At 49.7% G+C, this 21,859-nt stretch overlaps 1 protein-coding gene across 24 annotated transcripts; it reads right to left on the bottom strand.

Annotated features, from left to right (window-relative positions):
- Nucleotides 1-6,008: 6,008 nt before the first annotated feature.
- NFE2L1 (NFE2 like bZIP transcription factor 1) lies at nt 6,009-18,367 on the bottom strand. 24 transcript variants are annotated; one of them, XM_081582401.1, is made up of 7 exons: nt 18,255-18,367; nt 16,601-16,785; nt 15,761-16,314; nt 10,827-11,042; nt 10,318-10,407; nt 9,935-10,093; nt 6,009-9,101 (listed from the first exon to the last, which is right to left on the bottom strand). In XM_081582401.1, exons 3-7 carry the CDS (start codon nt 16,268-16,270, stop codon nt 7,755-7,757), a joined length of 2,322 nt encoding a protein of 773 aa, XP_081438527.1. In that variant the 5' UTR covers nt 16,271-16,314; nt 16,601-16,785; nt 18,255-18,367; the 3' UTR covers nt 6,009-7,754. The 24 variants fall into 24 exon arrangements, with proteins under 24 accessions (XP_081438527.1, XP_081438525.1, XP_081438531.1 ...); XM_081582399.1 differs by having other exon boundaries at nt 15,761-16,272; XM_081582405.1 differs by having other exon boundaries at nt 10,827-11,009; nt 15,761-16,272.
- Nucleotides 18,368-21,859: the final 3,492 nt, after the last annotated feature.

Here is a 21,859-nt window from a genome sequence, read left to right as displayed (position 1 = left end):
TCCTTGATTTTTGTCTTGTCTCACTAGAAACTCTCTTTGCCTTTTATTATTTTATAGATTGAGCCTCTTTGGGAACAACCTGCACACTTGAAAGGTTTTATTCTTTTTTTAAATACTATAGGCTTGAAAATCTAGTATCTGGTGTGAGTCTTTCAAGTGGTCTCACCATATTAATTTAGTAAGTATTTACTGAGCATTTACAATTTCTACAGAGATTACAAAGATTGTTACGTCATTCTGTCTTCATACAGCTAAAAATGTGTTTAGCTGTCTGTGACCTGGTAGCAGTTCGAAACTATGATACGTTTGGAAACACAGATTTTGGGGTTACCTTTAGATCCTGACTAATGTTATCATAGATTTATATGACCTTAGCTAAAGCCAGCTTCTCCAGGCTTTTCAGGTATTGGTCCTGTGATTGATCAGTGAATTAAAATGTCGTCCATTTTCTTAATATCATTTTCTGCCTATAATTCTAGAGCCCAAACAGAACTAGATTCTTTTTTTGTTTTTTGGCTGCACTGGGTCTTTGTTGCTTTGTGTGGGCTTTCTCTAGTTGGAGCAAGCTGGGATTACTCTTTGCAACACATTGGCTTCTCACTGCTGGGGGCTTCTCTTGTTGAGAGCGCAGGCTCTAGGTGCACAGGCCTCAGTAGCTGCAGCAGGCAGACTCAGTAGTTGGGGTGTGCGGGCTTTATTAGAACACGGGCTCAGAACTTGTAGTGCACAGGCTTAAGTTACTCCATGGCATGTGGAATCTTCTGGATCATCCACTGCACCACCAGGCAAGTCCCAGGACTGGATTCTTGTCAGTTACAAGATTCTTGTCAGTTACAAAAGGGGAAATAGGATTTCCACTGAGATCAATTCAGCTCTACTCAGTAGTTCAAAGCATTTGTTCCAAATAAACTGAGTGTAGGACTTCTCTGGTGGTCCAGTGGTTAAGAATCCTCCTGGAATGAAGGGGACACAGGTTCTGTCTCTGGTCCGGGAAGATCCTACATGCCATGGGGCATCTAACCCCGTCCCCACACTGCTGAGCCTGTGCACTCTGGAGCCTGTCCTCTGCAACAAGAGAAGCCATCACAACAAGAAGTCCACGCACAGCAACTAGAGAGAAAGCCCATCCACTGCAACTAGAGAAAGCCGGGGCATAGCAACCCAGACTCAGCACAGACAAAAATAAGTATTTTAAAAAAGAAAACCATATCATTCTTTCCCAGGGAAGACACTGGAATTGATAATGCATACAATGAAAACTGAAGTGAAGGTACACAATTTTGTTATCTTTAAAAGCCAATTATCACACATTTCTAGACTCAAGAGTGAAGGATAAATTTTTCTCAAGTGATTGAAGCCACAAATGCATGCAAAAGTGTTAGGGAAAAAACGGACACAACAAATCTGAATCTGAAGTCTCCTTTCAGAAAGGATTCGTAGAGCATGTCTTCAGATGTGCAAAAACATATGTCGGACGCCTTTGACAAAACTGCATCATCATAGAGCTCTAGCCCAAGAGTCGACGAGATACATTAAGTTGTTGCCCTAGTTACCATTACAGAAGAATAAGAGCTAACTAATTTGGTGACAGAATCATTGTCTGACACTGGCAAAGCCAGTCAAAAGAAAATACCTTGCTCCTTTACTGCCTTTAGTTTCAAGTTAATAAATACAAAAACACTCAAATGGTACTGCTCAGGAGTAACTTCCTGCTTTCCAATGGCATTTGAAAGTTTTGACTACCAATTATAAGTAATTTTTATTAGTTGAGTTTTTAAGTACTTATTTTCAGATGTAATCTTACATTCCAGAACTCATTCAGACTGGAGTTCAACTTGATTTTAACCCTTGGCTAGTTTGCCTTGACCACATGTACACAACATATTTACAGTCTATGGCCTGTGACACTGGGAATCTGTATTATAAGGTATAGTTATTTTCCTCTTAGAGAAAGGAGGAATGCTAGAAGAAATTGCTGCATCAAAATAATTTGGTGGAATTCTGAAATCCAAATTTCTGCAATGGCTCCAAATCCTGAACTATGTGTGGAGCTGGGCTGTTTGAGATCAAATCTATCTGATAAGTCATATTAATCTGATGTGCATGCAAGTTAGCCTTCTCATAAAGATGTTCTCATTTAAAACTCAGAACTGATAGGAATGAACTAAGTCTAGGCTCAGTGTTTTCCCGCCACTAGAATTTGATTGAAATACAAATACCACTACCAGGCCAGCATTCAGCTTACTTAGTAAAACGAAGTCTTGGCTTCCTTCACCTTTTCTTTTAGCATCCTGACATTGATACAGGAGCTTAAGATCCTTAGACAACCATCAGTCTCTGGTCTGCACATCACCTTGGTATGACTGTCCAGCAAGGTTTTCTCTAAAAGTTAGTGATTCCCTAGCCAAAGAGTTCAGAGTTGTTTATCTCTCATCTGTATGGCTTTTAATCGACTTGGCCTTGGGCACCTCCTTTTGAGTAAACTGATGGGTATTGAAAGCAAATGAAATCTGAAAAACAACAAAAAAAAAACCATCCTACTGGGACAAAAAGCATAGTTGGCCCTGCTTGAAGCAAGTAGAGCAAGGAGTGTTTCTAAGGCTTTTTTTTTTTTTTCTTTTTTTGGCTTAGGACAGTTAGGTGGCAGAACTCTGAGGCAAGGCTAAAACATTTAAGTTTACAATATATGCTGACTAGTTTTTGTTAATAAATAGCTAGTGTTAATTCACCAGCAGGTCTGAGTCTGCATTCTGACCTTGTTGGTTTGCATAGTTTGTGATAGTACCAAAGCCACTGTTCATGCCATGAGGATTTTAAAATCCTAGTTGACTTTGACCAAGCTTGCCCTGTTTACTGTTTTGCATAGCCACAGATCAGGCTGGGCTACTTTGGGGCCTGGCTCTGGGACATGGGCCTACAGTTGAGTTAACTGCTTCAGCCCCTAGTTGAAGATTGGAAAGCTTGTTAAGACAACTGAATTAGCCTCATTAAATCTGTTTAAAACAAAAGGCAGAGCCTCAACTCTTGGATCTTTTCTCCCTCTCTCCAGATGAACTAGATTTTATTTCCTTGGTTGAAACAGCAAGTGGAATTAGTAACAAATACCATGCAACCTACTCCATTATACAGTTAGATTGGAAAAGAACCAGCTTTAAGACAATATGTCTGCACATTCAAAAAGGAAGACAAGGGTTTCTATCCTACTGATTGTGAAAATACACATCTTCAGCAAGGGCCCATATTCTCACTCCACTGGAGACAACTTGTACACTAGATTTATGTTTCTCAACTAATTCAGGCAGACATGAACTTTCAAAGAAGTCCTAGATATAATAAGGACTGCAACTTAAAACCACGCAGTAAGTTTCACACATATCCCCCTACATGCTCCTTCTCTACTGTAAGATTAAGAACTAGAAGAAAGAAGAATGACATCTCTGTGTGAGAAGTGGAAGTGAAAGAAGGGTGCCTGGTACACTGACAAAATGACAAGTTGAAGGTCTGAGTCCCTTGCACTTACCAGATAGAGGAAAAAAAGGCTTAACTACTCATCATAATCAGTAATCAAACACATGGATTTTGCCAGAGCATGTCTACACTTGGTTGTGAAAATGACTTCCAGGGAGGCAGGCCCCAACCTGGTATCCCTTTTAGTACATGCATAGCATCAATGAGGAAATAGGTTTCCTTCTGGTAGTGCCCTAGAACTATGTATTTAGTCTGAGCTTCTGAAGCTGTTGCTCTAGGTCAATCCCTACTGGATGAGTTAAAATGGGGTGGTGGAGATGCTTTTTCTACAAGGCACTTGTTTTTCCAGCTACTTGCCAAACAGACCTGAAGAGCAGGTCTGCTGTAGCTATGGGTGCTAAAAGCAGGGATGAAGGCAGCCTAAGACAGGACTCCATGGAAAGTACCTCCTCATTCAACGGCTGTTTTTAATGGTTCAGCTTTCCCCAGGACGAGCAAGGAGTCAGCTATGAAGGCCAGGTCTTGACACTAGAGCATGTCTCTAGATTTCTATTTTTCCTCTCGGTTCTGTGGTTTTTTCTATTTTTATTGAAAATATATTTTATTGATATTGAAATAGCCCTGGTTTCATTAGTAAGACTTTATGTGGGGCAGAGACTGAAACAATGGATCTGGCACTTTCCTGGTAGACTCATGGACTCCATGCAGGGGGTAAGGGTTGGATCACACGTTGAGGAACTAAGACCCCACATAGCCTGGAAAAAAAAAAAAGGGATCTACTTCCACTGCCTTACATAGTTAAAGATGTGTGGGAAAATCAGTTTGAATGACACCTAAAACTAAAGACAAAGCAAGCTTTTGACCCCTACCCAGAAAGACACCCAGAAGTTTGATCCTGAGGCCTACACATCTCCCTGTGAACTCTAGGACCTTGTCTCACTTCCTGTCTCAGGTGTAACAGCTTTCACAGGCCTTACTTGAGTTCTCATATCTTCTTCCTGCCAGAAAAAGCCTTGAAGCTGGAACACCCACTCCACCTGCCAACAGCAAAAAGAGGTCAGCCCCACAGCAGTGCTGACCAACTTGGCCCAAAGCCCCAGCTAATCAGCAAGCTCCCAGACACAGCTGTACATCTCTCCATAAGGGACATGAGGGAAGGGGGTGACCAAAACATACTTTCTCAGACCAGAAGCAACACTAGCAAAGGGGAGGTAAGGCATTTTTCTCTTAAAATCTTAAAAAAAAAAAATGTTTAAAAAGTTGCAAAACTAAAGTTAAGGCCTAATTGTGTACTAAACAAAAATATGTATACACGTTTCTAGAAGGAATACAAAGACATTACTCTGAATTTTACTTGTCAGTTTTCTATATATATTTTATCAGCAGTTTTTCCAACTTAATTTTTAGCCTTTTTTCTTTAAAATCTGTTTTATTTGGTTTACAGTCAGTTTTGTTGTTGTTCAGTCGCTAAATTGTCTGACTCTTTGCAACCCCATGGACTATAGCACGCCAGGCTTCCCTATCCTCCACTATCTGCCAGAGTTTGCTCAAATTCATGATTCATGTCCATTGAGTCAGTGATGCTATCTAACCATTTCATCCTCTGCTGCCTTCTCTTTTTGCCTTAGGAAATAGCTCTTATTTGATAGGACCAACCCCTTCCAGCTCGAGTTGGGGGAGGAGGGGGTGGGAAGCCATTGTAAACTGAAACAAATTAAGAGCTCAGCGTTATTCCCAGAATTCTATTCTACCCCACAGAATAAACTCTAGTAGCATCACTGAACCAGGTCACACACTGGTATATGGGGAGTTCCAGATCACAGGTTTCATGATGGAGAACACAGCCTCCAGCCCAAAACCTTGTCTGGTAATCTCACAGAGACTGCCAAGTGGCCATTCATGACTTGGGCATTTGTAAAGTACCTATCATAGATGGGCATGAGGCAGTTCTAACAACCGTCTGGTACCTTAAAGCATTCACCACTTCATATGCTTTTAGTTTTTTGAGGGAGAAGATTCTGGTCACCTCAGCTGGAAAGGATTTCAAATGCCTTAAACCCTGGGGTCAAATTGTCTGTTTCTCTAGTTCTGGGGCCCTGCTGTTACAATGAAGTGCTTGGCATGTGCTGGTCCGTCGATCTCTCAGGTTTCCATCATCAGTGTCATCACTGTGACTACACTCCAGCTGGTAGGTGGGACCACCAGAGAAATAACAGCACAATGTTAAAAATGTAGTTTGCCGCAGGGGGACAGGTAAGGAGCTGGGCCATATGACAAAACCTGCCTAGCCCTATGAGAAAAAGGCCAAAGGACACTGAATCCTTCCTCTAAAAGGATTCAGCTGGCAAACTCTACAAAAAGGTAATAAACTCATTTTTGGATGATTTAATGCAGTATTTAAGACTGCATTGTCAACCTCCCCCACTCTTCACCCACCTTCCCATAATAGCTTTGCCTTAGCCACACAATGGTCAGTACTCTCCTCTTGGGGCCTATTTCCTTTACACTCAGTTTAAATTCAAAATAGGGAAAAATTGCACTTGAGAATGAATCATTCATTTTATTTTATTTTGTCATGTGCTCACAGCATCTTTCTCTCTCTCTCCTCTCCCTGGCAGGTCACAGAGATAAATTAAAAATAAATCTACAAGGAAATAATTTATAAAAGCACTTCCCAGGCTCATGCCTTCTATCCCTACTGCTCAGTTAGAACGCCTCCCCCTCCAAGTAGGGAAGAGAATCAGTGCTTCCCCCACTTGAACTCATTCCTGTTAGTCTGGGGCAGACAATGCTCTAGGCCCAGGCAGAGGTGGGGACAGCAGTAGGCAACAAAGACACTGGGGTCCAGGAACCACCTGGTCACCTTGGCGCTCCCCTCTCTGCCTCCCCAGGCAGTCCACCAGAAGCCCTTGCTAAACCGGGGTACGGAGAAGCTGCCTGTGGCCAATAACCTTGGGGAAGGGGTACCCTCAGCCCCTCTTACATGCACTTCTCATTCTCCTAGAAAGAAACCCAAAAAGAAAGCAGACAGAGACCTCGGGACAGAGGAGAAAAATCCCAAGTGTTCACACGGTTACACGGAGTCTTTATGGCAAAGAGAACATTTAGCAGCTTTGAATATTGGGGTATCTCCTTTTTACTCAACACAAGCATTCTAGACCCTATAAGTGAAACAGGGCTCAAGCCCTAAAAAAAAAAAAAATCAAAGCGCAAGAAATTCTAAAAGGACTAGTTTTTGTCGTCGTTGCTGGGTTTCGTATTTTTTGTCTTTCCAGTGACAAGCCCAGTTGTTGGTAGGGGAGGCCTGAGGGAAGGGTCACTCCCCAATGTTGTGCTGAATACTGCCTGGCTTCTCCACATCATCCCCCTGCCTCAGAGCAGCTCCCAGGAGGCTGCAGGCCCAGCACTGGGGGCACTGCCAGCATCCCAGCTGCAGAAGAACTCCAGGCAGCCAGTGAGGGGCGGGGGCACACGGGCGGGAAGAGAACAGCATTCGCATGCAGGCTCTGATGGAGATGTGGGAGCCTCAGCTCAGGGGTGACTGGGCACAGAGGAAGATGGATGGCAGGGCAGTTGAGTGACATGCTTGGTTGGGGCTGCTGCAACACAGGGCCTGTGACCCTTGCCTGTTTACTGTTTCATCCTAATTCTTCAAGTCAGTGTCGGGTCCTAGTGGCTCCCCTATGACTGAAACCTCACAGAAAATATCCAAGAGCTCCCCTTCAGGGATGCCAAAGTGCAGGGGCAGGAGAGTTCACAAGCCCCTTCCAGAACCCACTCTGTGTTCCACCCCTCCCCTGGGGTGAAGTGGGGTTTACTCACACCAAATGATCTAGTCTCCCCTAAAACCTGATGCCTGGAATCCTGGCCAGAGCCAACTTAACCTGCCCTTTGATTTTCTTCCCGCTTTGATTTTTCTTCCCCTTCCTTCCTTTCTTTCCTTCCAGGAAATGAGATTGACTTTCTACTACCTCCCCCTCCTCTCACAAGTCCCTTCCTTCCCATCTGTCGGCCTCCAGCAATGCCAGCACCACCCTTCCCCTGAAGGAAAGGGGAAGGGGTGAGGACCCTGTCCACCCAAACGGTCTGGCCACTTCCACCCCCCTCAGCGGGGGAAGCTGAACCAGACAGCGCCTGCCTCTTCCTGTCCACTGACCCGCAGTCATCCCCTCTGAGAAGATCTATTGAATAAGAAGGCATTAAAGTCCCCGCTGTAGGTCCAGGTCCAGGCCCAGCCCTTCTCCAGTTCCCATCTTGGTGAGCATCAACCCCCTTCCTCCCCAGGCTCACTTTCTCCGGTCCTTCGGCTTCCTCTCCTGCCGCCGGGCCTGCTGGTCGGCCAAGGTACGGGGAATGAGGAGGACGCTGCCGTCCCCGGCATACTGGAGCGCATACTGACTGGGCGAGTAGGGCCGCCCGTTCTCATCCCGCAGCCGCCCAAACACCTCCTGGTACAGGCTCTGGACCTTCTGCTTCATCTGCCGCAGGGACCGGAGGAACTCCACCTTCTCCCGCAGCAACCGAGCTTTATCACGCTGCAGGTCCTCCACGTCCCGCTCCAGGTTCAAGATGGTGTCCAGCTTGCGCTTGCGGCAGTTCTGCGCCGCCATCTTGTTCTTGCCGCGGCGCCGGATGTCACGGATGAGGCTCAGCTGGGCCTCACTCAGCTGGTACTTGGACAGCAGCTCGTTGAACTCCTCCACAGGCAGGTTGATGATCTTGTCGTTGGTAAACGGGATCTTCATGGCTCGGGCCCGATGCTCATCCCGGCTCATCTGCTTGTCCAGGAAGTCAGCCTGCTTCTCCTTGCTGCCCTTCTTGAGAGCGCTGGGCGGCGGCAGGTCAGCAGAGTCGAGGGCGCTGGGCGCCATGTTGTACGTGTGGTTGTGCCCGACGTGCTCCAAGTAGGGCAGGCAGGAGAGCGGAGACGGGTCCTGGTAGCTCATGCGGCAGAACTTGGAATACTCAGGCTGGTAGCCCACAGCGCCCTCAGCCTCTTCCAGATCCAAGGTCTCAGAGTCAGAGCTATAGCCAACGGCACCTTCCTCAGAAAAGGAGGAAGAGGCTGAGGAAGAAGCAGAGGAGGAGGAAGAGGAGGAGGAAGAGGAGGAGGAAGAGGAACCTTCAGAGCTGCTCAGGGAGGAAGGGCTATGGCTGGAGTCCAAGGAGAGGCCTGAGTCAGAATCAAATTCTTCTTCGAGCTGGGAGGCCTGCACTGGGTTAAAGCCTTCTTCAATGGCCAGGTCCATCAAGCTGATTTCATCCAGCATGGCTTCGTCTAACAGACCCCCCAGCGGATCAGGCAGCTCAGGGCCGGCTGTGTCGTTGGCCGTGCCATTGAGCTGTGGCGGAAAGAAGAGCCCCGCCAGGTTGGTGGAACCAAAGGTGGAGTTGAGGCTGGTGGAATTGCTGGGGACCAGCGGGAGCAGAGTGGAGCTGCTGGCCACAGGCAGGCTCTCCACCTCCGGGCTGAAGAGTGAGAAGTCCTGGCTGCAGCCCCCTAGGGATGCCTGATGCAGGCTGACATTCTGATTGATGGGAGTGTTGGGGGCAAGGCTGTAGTTGGTGCTCAGTGGGTCTCCTGGAGGGGCATTATACAGGATTTCACTTGTTGAAGTGTTCACTTCCATGGCCTGGGAGGAGAGACGAGCGTCACCGTTCACTCTGCGCAGATTCCCTCCCCTTGTGTGGCTGGGGGCTTATGCTAGCAGGCACCCAACACAGGCACATGGCCGCCTGGGTATAAATGCAAGCGATGGGAAACCAGAGCCCATCAAGTGGGGCTGGGAGCAGCCTCAGCTCCCAGCCCCACTTGATCCACCAGGCCTGGCAGAGATGGGTTCCTCCCTAAGGACTCCCCCCAAGGCAGGACTGATGGGCTCCCGGTCACCTCTGGCCAGACTCCCCCATCATGGAGGGAGGGAGAGAAAAAAGCTCCTAACACTGCGAAATCAGCACATCAGCACAGTGAAGAGAACACCTGGCCTTGCAGTGAGACAGCCTAGCTAGCTGCACTTGTTGTAAGACCAGAAACATTTCATTCAGCCTCTCTTTGAGCTTCAGTGTCCTCACCTTTAAAATAATAAAAGGGCTGGCAAGATGATGTGAGGGCCAAGTGACATGACAATGGCTGCAAAGGACTGCAGGAATGTCAGCCTGTTTTAATGCTAAATCTAGGAAACACCTAGCCAAGTGATTACCTGCCTGAAGGAAAGGAAGAAGGTGCACCTAGGAGGCAGGCCCACTTTAGAAGCCTCAGTCCCGGGGCTTTTCCCAAACCCCAATCCTGACTCCACCCACTACTGCCCCAATGAGACACCTGGACAGTTACATCTCAGTATCCCCACTTTCCTTATGGATCAGAAAGGTGTTACTCTTTCTTTACCCAGAAGTGGAAAACGCAACTGAAAATGAAGATACCCCACACAGAGTCCGAAAGTTTTGTGCCTGGTTCTGATAATCCTACCTGCATTTCCATGATGGACATGAGATCTTGCCACTGCTGTTCCAAATCAAATGGTGACTCTGTCCCCGTCAGGAGAGGAGACAAAAGGTTGTTCTGAAGACCTGGGGGCTCACTCTCACTAGGCACTGCTTCTGTTATGCTGGAAATGTCTGCTGGAAACTAGGGCAAAACACATAAGGTTTAACAAGGGAGAAGGAAAGACCACCTTCTGCTTTCCTCCCAGAGACTACCGACTGAGGCTCTGTAACTTTCTTCCTCTGAATTCACCCCCAGCAGCCAGGATAGGGCTAACACCAAAAGCTGGCCCCTCAGGCAGCCGCAGAGACACGCCATGTGCAGGCTACCCTGCTAGCTCAGGGGGCTCTCCCTAGAGTCCTGCTCACCTCAGCATTCTCCCCAAAGGGGCAGGCGGCCTCCAGCAGCCTAAGGCACTCTTCCAAGGACAGGGCTGTCTGGTCCTCCCCACCAGGCACCTGTGGCAACAGCAACTGTTAAGTCTGGCTGACCCAGGCCTTGGCTGCCTGTGGGCCAAAGCCCCTTCCCCAGCCTTTCCAAGGGGAAGCTGGAAGGAGGCCTTGTGTGGTCGTAGGGCTACACTGTCCCTATGTCCCCAGGCTATCGGCTGGCCGCAAGTCCCAAACTCCAGGGGAGAAGAGAGAGAATGGGAGGGTTCTGATGCAAGCAGACAGCCACTAGGTGCTCTGCCTCGCGTGTGCTGTTCTTTATAAGGTGTGGTCCCTCTATTGCTGCTGCAGCTCTTCCACTCCCACTTCCTCAGCCACCACTGTGACTTAAGAGATCCCAACCCAAGATATACATTCAGGCCCATCCCATAGACACACACTGCCTTCTCTAAAGAGAAGTTTCTAGAAGTACGCAGAGGTGGGAGTACCTGTGCAGGGAAGCTCTCCCCAGTCTCTCCATCCACTAGCAGGTTTCGTGCCAGAGCTTCTGCACCCTCGCCTGCCCATGTGTCCTCTTGCTCTGCTCCATCTTGCAGTTCCTTATCCACATCCTGCTCCTTCTGGCGATGACTGTAGTCAAAAATCTCACGCCCAGCCCCCAGGTCAATATCCTGTCGCCAAAGGATGTCAATCAGATCTATGTCCTGAAAGATAGAGCACCGTGACTTTAGCTCTGGCGTCCAGGGGCCCCTCCCTGTCCTGCCCCTCAGAAGTCCCTCCAAGCATCACCCCAACTACTCCTGGGTGGGGTCACTCCCAATCTACACCTGCCAGCTTCTACCGCTGTCCCCTCCATACCAGCAAGGTTTCATTCATCTATTTCCAGACACCAGCCTCCAAAACAAAAAGAGAGCTAGCAAAAACCTCTAGCATGACTATCACCACGCTAGCCTGTGCACTTAGGATCTGGACCAGACACACAGCCAGGCCAAAAGGCAGGGCAATTTCACCACAACTTAAGAAGGAAGGGCGAAGCAGAAGACACCTCTCATTTTGAGAATGGGAATCCCTTAAAACTTGGTTTGTAGAAAGATGGCCATGGCAAGCAAGGGTGAACTGTGAAGCAGAATTGCTTAGCAGTGGCCAGGCTTGCATCAGCCTATGGTGCCATTGTATTTGCATAAAGGGGTGGGGTGGGCTGGAGAGGAAAATCCCTGCATTTGCAACCACCTGATGCAACCAATGACAACCATAGGCTACCTCCAGCCCTTCCTACAGCCATTCCCCCTTTCCCTGGCTGAGGCAGGAGTACGGATAAACACCCACAACTCTTAGCCCAGGCTCACCTCAAGATCCATCCCTGCTAGAATGCCCACTCTCAGCTGATCCCAGCAAGCCGCCTCAATCCCCGGAGAGCCTCAGGCGGTCAGATGATCCTCATTGGGCACCCCACCCCTGCCAAGGCCAGCCCCACAGTGTCCCCTCACACCAATGCTCACTCCCTCACCACACCCCAGGACTCAGTGACTGCCATCAGTCAACCCACTCAAGGACATAGCCCCCATCACCATCCAGCCACAACTGCCGCCTTGGGCACCAAAATGCCTCCCTCCCACTCTACCCTGGCACCTCCTGATCAGTTCCTGCTCCAACTGCCACCCCCACTGCCACCCAGCATACCAGCATACAACCCCAATAAATAAGAGACATCTGGATTTCCTATACATGCATGTGGCTGAAGAAACCCCGAATTGTTGCCTTCCGCTCAGAGGTTAAAAGGCAGATACTTTCCATAAAGCATTATCCTTAGCTTAGAGCTTAGACCCACCTCCCTAGCTCTAACCAGGCATCTCTTTTCCACCATAACCCTAATTCTAAGACCTCCCAGGTGTCTCCCCCACCCCCAGTCTCCCCACACACACCAACCTGAACAGAAGCCCTGGACCCAGGAGCAGAGGGGGGCTGGGCCACCCGGTGACCAGCCACCAAAGAGTTAAGGGGCCGGCTCCCTTTGGCATGGCCCCCACCACTGTGAGAGCTGCGGTCCAGGCGGGTCATGGTCTGCGAGATGAGCCCCAGGGCAGCTGGTGCCGGGCAGCCGGACAGGGGGCTCCAAGGAGCTCTTGGCTCTCAAGGAGCAAACCAGGCTGGAAGGGTGGCCCCTTGCTAGCTCCGAGGGGCCCAAGGAGGGTGCCCCACCCGTGCTGCTGCCTGGGCGGCCCAGCCCAGCCCCCTTTCTCCATCCTGAAGCAGCCCCCTCCCACCTCACAACCCCAGTTCCACTCAGGCGCCTGGCAGCCCCCACCCTGAGCTCACCGCAGAGGCTGCAGTGAGATGGGACTCCCACCCCATGCTCCGTGCTCAAGCTGCAGAGGAAAGCAAGCTCCCTCCTGGGCCTATCCTCCCGCTCCTCCCTTTCTCCCCCTTCCCATGCCCCCCAAACTTGTTACCTAGGCTGCAGCAAGGAGCCAATCCCCTCCCCCCCCACCCCGCAGGTCACTGCTGAGGCTGCAGAGAGCCAATCCCCTCCCCCAGGTCAGCAGCTGGGCTGCGGAAAGAGCCAATCCCCTCCCACTGTCGTTACCTAGGCTGCGACGAGAGCCAATCTCCTCCCCCAAGTCTCCGCTGGAGATGCGGAAGGAGCCAATCCCCTCCCACCGCCTGTTACCTAGCTGCAGCCGGGAGCCAATCTCTGCACCAGGGCAGCTGGAGAAGCTGCCGCAAGGAACCAGCCCATCCCTGGGCCGCCTCCGTCTCCTCAAGGAGACGCACCCAGGGGCGGGCAGCCCCACCCAGCCCAGTCAGCCAGCCAGGGTGGCGCAGTGAGAGAGCCCTGGGGGGAAGGGGTGCCACTCTCCCTCCTGTCGCATCCTGCTTACCCAGCCCACTCAGGACTGGACAGACACTCCTCCCGCAGCTTCCCTGGGAATCTAAGTTCTTCCCTGGAAGTGGAAGGAGTTTTCCCGTTCTTCTGTAGGCCTGTGGCCAGTCGTCCTCAAGCCCAAGGATCAAAGCTAGGCTGGGCAGGAACCCAGTGCGCCCAGATCCACTGGGAACCACGGGCTTTGTCACCCTAGAGCAGGCCAGATGAGAGGAAGGGGGAAGCCATCCACACACATGCAGGGATGTCATGGCGCTGGCCAGGCCTAAGCAAGAGGGAGACAGGAGCCTGAAGGCCAGCATTGAAGGGTGCTCTGCAAAGTCCTGGACACAAAAACATCCCCTGCCCCCCGGCCCTTAACCCCAGCTGTTTTCAAGAGCATTCTCTGCCTGAGCCCTAGCTCACATCTCTAAAGCAGAAAATAAGACCCTGACAGAATCAGGGTCACAATTCTGGCTCCCATCCTCACTGCTGCTCCCCTTGCACCTAAGGTCAGGTCAGGGACAGTATGTTCTCCACGGTCACAGACAGCTCCTCCTCGCCGGCTAAGAGCTGTACACAGGCCACCCCCTGCTCTGGGCAGAGTGCCAACCTTGAGGGGAATCCTATCCCTGACAAGGGCCTGGGCTATGGCTGTCCATCGAATAGGCCTGGCAGCAGGGGAGTGCTGCCACCCCGGGGATAATACCAGCTCCAGCAGTGCCTGTCACATGCTCTGGACATGGGTATTTTTATCCCTGAGTTGCTGAGGAAATGTTGTTCTAGACACAATAATCCTCCCTTCCCCCACACCCAGCCTGGGCCCCTTATGCTGACCCATCCTCAACCTCCAGAGGGAACAGTGAAGGCCTGGGGTCAGGAAAAGAACGAACTTCATGAAGGCCAAGAAATGCAGGGCAGCAGGGTCAAAGTCCCAACGCATCCAACTACATTGAAAACGTCCCATCCCATCCCAGGAGAGCTTCCTGCAGGAAGAGGAATGAAGAAGCTATGCTTGCAGAGTTCCCAGGAGCAGAGTTCCCAAGCCCAATTATACCCACCCTTGAGGAGCTACCATGGGGTGGGAGGATGGAAGAGGAGGCTGGGAGGCACACTTCCTCAGACCACTGTGCCAGACTGGAGCCCATTTGAAGGAAAAGAACAGAGGAAGCAGAAGAGAGGTGGCACTGTAAGATCTCAGAAAAGAGGCACTGCAAGGCAAGGAGTGCTTATGGCCCCCTGGCTCAGATAATTCTAGTCTCCCTCAAAGTAGAGCTGGTATGAGCCAGCTAAGCACAGAGCAACCCTGGCACGATGGACATTTGGGGCCAGGTCAATCTGTTATTTAGGGGCTGTCCTATGCTTTTTAGGAAATTCAGCAGTATCCCATGCCTCTCCCCACTAGATCCCAATTACACCTTTTCCAGTTGTGACAACCAAAATTGACTCTAGACACTGCCACATGTCCCCTGATACCGCAAAATCATCCCAAGTTGAGGACCACAGGCCCAAAGGAAGCCACATGATTTGACAGTCACTAACATTCAGAGAACTGAATTCAGGAACAGACTTGAAGGCAGGATGGGAGGCAAAACGTGGTTTGATTGGTAGACAAAGCCAAGTTCTACAGCTTCTGTAAAAGTTTCAATGTATCTCCACACTCCCCTCTTCCCAAACAGTCCCTCCATGCACCCTTGCTTCAAGACTCAGCCCTGGAAAACCCAGCCCAGTGCAATCCCTCTTTCCCTAACAGCCAGGCAAGCAAAGCAGACCTTTTCCCAAGCTCTTTAAGACTGCGTGGCAAGACAGGGCCAAAAGCAGAGTTCAAAGCCATCTTATCACACTGGTGGAGCAGGGGCAGCAGAAGCCACTTAACACTCTTAAAGGCAACTGCATCACCTTCTTTCCAGAACAGAATGTCAGCCACTCGTCAGGACTTCAGATCTGACAGTTCAAAGCAAGCTGACTTCAGCAGCAGAATGCAGTTTCTCTTCTAGCTTCCAGCCCTCCCGTCCCTACTCCCTGCAGTGGGCCTTTAGCAAAGAATGGGAGCTTGGCCCTCTCCTGGCCAAGAATAACTATCTAAATCTACTCCCTGGCTCAGGCCCAGGAGAGCAGACTTATCAGGACCTTACAACAACAACACGCCTGACCACAAAGGAGAAGAAGTTTAGGATATGTGTGTGTGTTTTGATGTGGGGGGAGGTACAAGGCAACAGTCCACAAAATATCTGTGTCTTAGCAACAGATATACAGCGCATCAAAGCCCATCACAACATGACTCCCTCCCCCACCCCAGGCCTCTAGGAGTCATGTTGAAATCCAAGCAGTAAACACACAGGCATGTTCTAGGAACCTCCTACTGCCCTGACAGTACATTTAGAGGGGGGTCGATTCTAGTCAGACAATCCAGCCCATTCCTAACCAAGAACAATGCCTGAGACTCCTTGGAACCTCTCTGGTTCTTTACAGGGCTTAGTACAACCATACTCCTTCAGGACCAGCCCAACCCACCCCCCAACCCTAGACCCTTCCCACCCACCCCTCCACATTGCCACTAACCTCTTTGGTTAAGTCTCCACTGACTGGAGGGGCTACAGCCCCCAAATCCTCCAAATCTTCACTGAATCCCTGCTCCGTTTCGCTTTCTCGCACCCCGTTGTCTGGGCCTGTCACATCTTGGAGACCACTGGAACTCTCGAGGGTGAGGCCTGAGCTGGGCTGGCTGCCAGAGACAGACCCCTCTGGATCCCGGTGGACCAGCCAGGCATTAACCTCAGTAGTTGGCACCTGGAACCTGTCCAGGGCCCTCACCTGATTGAGGAGTCGCCGGGCAGTGAAGTAATTGTCCAGGTCTATGCTCTTGGGGTGGATACCATAGCCATCCAAGGTATTCCTCAGGTTGTGGAACTGGGTCTGAGTATAGGCAGAACTGGGCCCCAGGATGATCTCCCGAAGCGGGGGGAGCTGTGAGGTCAGGTAAGTATCCACGTCCACCCGCACCCCAATCAAACTGAGCAGAATGGTGAACTGGAGAAGTCCTTCCGTTAAGTATTTCTTCAGAGAAAGCATTGCTGAAGGACCAGAATGTTTATGTTTTTTGGTTTTTAAATCTTCTGAAAGACAAATCAAGGCCACTGCTCTGCTGCTCCAGCCAGCAAGTTACCCTCCTCAGTGCCAAACCCTGTACCCCACCCTGGCAGAACACAGGGGCTGAGCTCCCTGATGGCCTCAGAGGAAAACACACCCCTTGGAGCCAAGGCCACACTCCAGACCACATTCACTTTTCCCTTCTTGACACCTCACCTCTGCAAGTACAACTGTTGCTAACCCAGTCCAGGACCTCAAGGCCCACGTGACTTACTGTCTCCACAGTCCACATACAGTCACTTCCTCACTCACATTAGTTGTCCTCTCTGTAGATTCTGTAGATTCCACTGCAGGCTGTTCTCAGAAACAGCTGATGATTTTTTTTTTTTCCTTCTCCTTCCTAAGGTTTATTTTCTTTGGCTGGAGCTACAGGCCTTTTGTCTCGGGTCAGAGTGTCCCGCCTCCTCCACACTTACCAGGGGGGTTTCCAGAGAAACCTGAAATAGGAATCACAAAAGCAACAGGATAAGGTTCTATAATTTTCATACCAGGATCAAGGCAGAAGGTGGGAAACATATTAAAAGGCCACTTTTATCTCTTTATTAAAAAATAAAGCCAGTTATTATACTCCCAGAAAAACAAAATCCTGTACAGATAGAACAACTATGAAAGGAAGGTACTGCTCACAAGGGATCTCAATATCTGGATATTAATTTTGTGATGCTCTAAAAGGTAGCTCATTTTGGATGAGCAGATAATGCCCAGGGCATCCAAAATATTTTACATGTTATCTGATTTACCAACCCTCCTCCACCCCATTACACACTACCCAGCTTCTATTTTTAGCATGAGAAGTCCATTTCCTATCTTAAAAGAAAGTTTGTTTCCCATCTCTCAGGATAAAACTGCCTATAATTCTTGTCCCTTCAAGTTCTTAAGAGGAGAATTTATTAATGCGTGGGAGTGTGAAAGGACAACACCACAGAAAATAACACCTTTTGTTTTCCCAACTTTAAAACCTGATTTCTCTTTCCTATTACTTTCACATGAAAAAAAAAAGTGGGGGTACTGACGGGATGGGAAGGGGCCTGTGACAGGATTATTCTGTCCAGAATTTGAATACGCATGTTTTATTTTCATTCATGTGACCTTCTGATCCAAAGTAGAAGGATATGGCCAAGTCTTCAACCCAGACAGCCAAGTGGGGAGGGAGTAAAACTGCCTTTCAGTCCTAGTCTCTACTTTTGAGCTTCCATTAACCTTACAAACCAAGACATAGCCCTCTGCTATCCAAGCTATGATCCACCTATCAACTTCATCCTAAAGGGAAAAAGACACACACACACTCAAAGACAGACAGACAGACACACACACCCCTTATCTGGTTAGAGTAAACATAATTGCGACCCAGAATTCCTGCTTACACTACTCTCCAGTTCTCACGCAGTTTACTACTAAAAACCTCCCAAGAGCAATTAAGTTCCAGAAACCGGACAAGGTCCCTTAAAGATCGAGTAATGCCAGGTCTGAGCCCGTTCCCACCCTGCCCCGGATACCCGAGTCCGGCTGGGACCAAGTCGCCATGCCGCTCCTGGCGCCTCGGCTTCTAGCCTTCTGGGCAGCAGCGAACAAGTGCTACTTTCCTGGCCTTGACCCACCGGGACGGCCAAACCCCACCCCGCCCTCCGCCCCTATGGCCCCACCCCGCTCCCAAGCAAGGGCTTAACACCACGCCTTCTCAGGCCCTCAGCCCTCCCCAGTCCAACCCACCCCGGAGCTGGAATTCTCCACGGCCTTTCGGCCCCTCCCTGCCAGGCCCAGGGCCCGGCCCCGAGGCAAACCCCGCTCGGCCGCCCGCTCCCGCCTCCTACCCCTCAGCTCCACCCCGCCGCCCTTCACTCTGTAAGCCTCGGTCCCGCGGGGCTGAGCCCCTCCCGTTAGGGAAAGAAATGTGCTTGATACCCACTGCTGAGCTCGGCGTCCGCCGCTGCCACCACAGCAAGCCCTCAGCCCGAGTCCAGGCCTTGCAGCCGCCACCACCGGCCGGCCTAGAGCTCGCCAGCCTCCGCTTCCCTCCCCGCCCCCTCCTTCCACCTCACTCGGAAGCCCGCCCTCCGCGTCCTCCCCAGGAATATGTTTCTCCAATCAAAGAGCCGAGATGGTGGCCGTCGCCGGATGTCGCTTTGACTGATAGTAAAGAGAGCCCAATAACTAAGTATGCCTCCTTCTCCTTTTACCGGTTTCTCAAGACTGACATGGTCCGTGGCCCAATAGGCATGTAGGCCCGCCCCGCGGCGTGGGCCGACCAATAAGTGGGGCGAAGGCCACAGCGCCCGGCGTTTGGGACCCCTCGGCCGTGCTTCGGCCGCAGGCGGTATTACAGCCTGGGCATAGAGTGAAGTAAACAGGCTGAGCGCTTCCAGTGCATTCTTTGACGGGTATAAGGGCTTAGGGCTGGGAATGGGAGGTGGTATCACTGCCGCAGCGCGGAATCCCCCCATTGAGGGTTCCCACGGTGACTTGCAAAAGTCCAGTGAGACCTGAGAGGCCGAGGTAGGGCACAGAGCATGTGTTTCTCGTGGTGTGGACGCTCGTGCCGCCATCTTGGGTGCTGGCAGCGGAAACCGCTCTCCCAGCTTCCGCTCCATGCGGACCTGGCGCTGGGCCCTTTGCCAGTCAGGGATCGTTGCGCCCCATGTTGTGTGCGAGTCGTGTGGACGGGTTGCCACGACGGTGGTGGGACGTTGGGGATATGAGCGATGTGGCATAATTAGTGATTTTTGTCACGATACAAACACTTTCTCCTCTGCTCTTCCCCCGCCTAACTTCCCACGCAGGTTACTTTTGCTTTTCAGAAACTCGCTGAGTTTCTGGTGTTCTCCAGTCTCTTCTAACCAACATCCTTGATTTTCAAACGTTGGTTTACCCCCAGCATCACCTTGGGTAGTTTTTAAACTTGCACATTTTGAGTCTTCACACCAGAGTTTCTAATTTCACTTATCCAGAGGTGGCAGCGTGATAACCTCGCCCGTTTGGTAAACGACCCATAGTGCGAAGACCCCTTTTAGGCAAGCACTGAGTTGGAGTTCGTAGTACGTTGTTCCTAGCTGTGAGACAAAGAGGTGTTGACTCAAATTCTTAACTTCCCTAGAAGATCCTGCTAATCTAGTGGGCAAGTCATTGGTCCTTGTACAACGAAGGACAAGGCCATCTGATAACTCATTTGATGAGGTCGAGCCCATCACGTGTTTGGAGTTTGGCAGCTAAATCGGGGATGGTTCACAGATTATAAAGCATTTTCACTATACAGAAGTATAAGCATTGAATTCTCTGAAAACTACTGCGCTAGTTACCCATTTCAAAGATGGATTCAAAGAGCACATGCTTTATTTTCTCGTTTTACTATTTGTCTTCCAGAAAATGCTAAAATATGAACTCCATTGAGGACTAGAATTTTGTGCATTAACGGTTGAGTCTTCAAAGCCTAGAACCGTGCCTGCAATAGTGCTGGTACTGCTGCTGCTAAGTCGCTTCAGTCGTGTCCGACTCTGTGCGACCCCACAGATGGCAGCCCACCAGGCTCCCCCGTCCCTGGGATTCTCCAGGCAAGAACACTGGAGTGGGTTGCCATTCCTTCTCCAATGCAGGAAAGTGAAAAGTGAAAGTGAAGTCGCTCAGTCGTGTCCGACTCTTAGCGACCCCATGGAGGGCACCCTACCAGGCTCCTCCATCCATGGGATTTTCCAGGCAAGAGTACTGGAGTGGGTTGCCATTGCCTTCTCTGCCTGCAATAGTAGACACTCAATAAATACTTTCTAGGAGTTCCCCAGGGGTCTAGTGGTTAGCGATATGGGCTTTCACTGCAGTGGCCTGATGGGGAACTGAGATCCCAGAAGCCCACAGGATAACTATAACTAAATAAATAAAATCTGAAGAAAAAAAAAACAAACTTGCTGAATAACTGAAGGGGAACTCAAGCAGTCCTGTGATTAAAAGTTCTTGCTAAAAACAAATTAATCCTTGGAGGAGGTGTGGTTTTGGAGGATATGGCATATTATCAAGGAAGTGGATGGCCATTCAGCCCCTGAATAAGACCAATATTGGATAAGAATGGAGGAGAAATTAAGGTGAAATCAGTAACTCTAAAAATATATCAAGGGGGTTGAGAAGAAAATATTTTAAAACCAAAGTATTAGAAGATACCAAGGCTAGACTAAAGTTACTGGGCTTAAATACAAGACTATTTTGAGAAGATAGGAGGGACTGCATATGAAGAGTGGCCATCTGTTTGACATAGCAAATAGAGAACAAATTTAAACCTTGACACAGTTCTGAGAAAACAACTGAGCAATCTTTTATCTATGGGGAGTCAAGGAACCTTAGCACCAACAGAAGTGAATGTGTTGGACAGTCTGTATTTTCCAAGTTTCTTTTGAGCCTCACAGTAGGGTACCAGGTGCCTGGGATGAAAAATAAGGTCATTAATACATGTAAGAGTAACATGAAATCAAGATAAATGTTTACTGAAATGGCAGCTGTGGGTGGGAAAGCTACACCAGGGACATCACATGTAATATTCTCACATCACTGTGGAAATCTTAATTCACTTGGTCACTTTTTAATCACTCACAGGTTTGCTGAGATAGTCCTCTTACCCATTGTCTCCTTTCCTTTCTCTCCTTTCTGGGGTCTTGGGTGTGGAGAGAGTTGCAGGCACTGAGGGTAGGAGGGTCTCCCTGTTCATCCTTAGAGAAGGGGTGGGAGAGGTGTGGAGAGGTCTTTTGTTTTGCCCACACTATCCTGTTCATTCTCTTTTCCTTCCCGGCTTCAAGTACTATGTTTAAATGTGTATAATAGTTATTTGAGCATAAAGTGGGAGAGAGCTGAATTGGGAACTGTTTTGTTGGTTGAAGAATGACTAGGGGTAGTCAGAAAAAGTTTTCTGCTTAGCGGTTACTGAAAAGGTGGGAAGAAAAAAAGGAAAGACAAAGAATTGCTGGCCCATTGCAAGGGCTAAGGAAAATCGAGATGTAGAGACACTGTCAGCAGCCGGTGGTGAGGCCTGGCAGGGTGTGGGCGCCCAGGATATTTAATAGTACTCTATGTAGGAAGTGGAGATTGAAAAACTGTCTTGTTTTCCACTCTGTCGATAGAGTGTCAGATCAAGCCTGAGCAGGTGCAAACCTCCTTCCCAGAACCCACTCATTAACCTTGTAAAATCCAGGGTGTGTCCTTCTTCACCCAGGAAGCCTCCCTCTCCCCCACATCCTCCCCCCCTTTCTCTGCCTGGAACAGCTGTTAACAGGACAATTACCCAAGAAGCAAAAGAAAGATCCCGTGCTTATGTGTCATCAGTCCTGGTATATCCATTAAATCAGACCGAGAAGCCCACTGGAAAAAGTGAGCGCATGCACTCACTCCCTGAGGGAGAGGCTGAGAGCCATCAGTCGAACCAGGCCCTGCTGAGGAGACTCCATCCAGGCTGCTCAGGAGAGAAGGCAGTGGGAAGCCAGGAAGCTGGTTAGTTCTAATGCACAGGAATTCAGGGTCATACAAAAAGCCAGCTATCCT

The sequence above is a fragment of the Giraffa tippelskirchi genome, chromosome 3 (genome assembly GCF_054371585.1).
Source record: "Giraffa tippelskirchi isolate mGirTip1 chromosome 3, T2T-mGirTip1v1.2.pri, whole genome shotgun sequence".
NCBI lineage: Eukaryota > Metazoa > Chordata > Mammalia > Artiodactyla > Giraffidae > Giraffa > Giraffa tippelskirchi.
The sequence above is the reverse complement of the archived record's forward strand: the minus strand, read 5'-3'. Positions and strand labels throughout refer to the sequence as shown.

What these genes read in the sequence shown, in the direction of transcription:
- NFE2L1 (XM_081582397.1), bottom strand. Translation starts at nt 16,270, where the DNA reads ATGCTTTCTCTGAAGAAATACTTAACGGAAGGACTTCTCCAGTTCACC. An exon ending in GTGGAGACTTAACCAAAGAG is followed by an intron (nt 11,043 to 15,760) that starts GTTAGTGGCAAT and finishes TCTATCTTTCAG; the next exon opens with GACATAGATCTGATTGACAT. An exon ending in CCTTTGGGGAGAATGCTGAG is followed by an intron (nt 10,094 to 10,317) that starts GTGAGCAGGACT and finishes GTTTTGCCCTAG; the next exon opens with TTTCCAGCAGACATTTCCAG.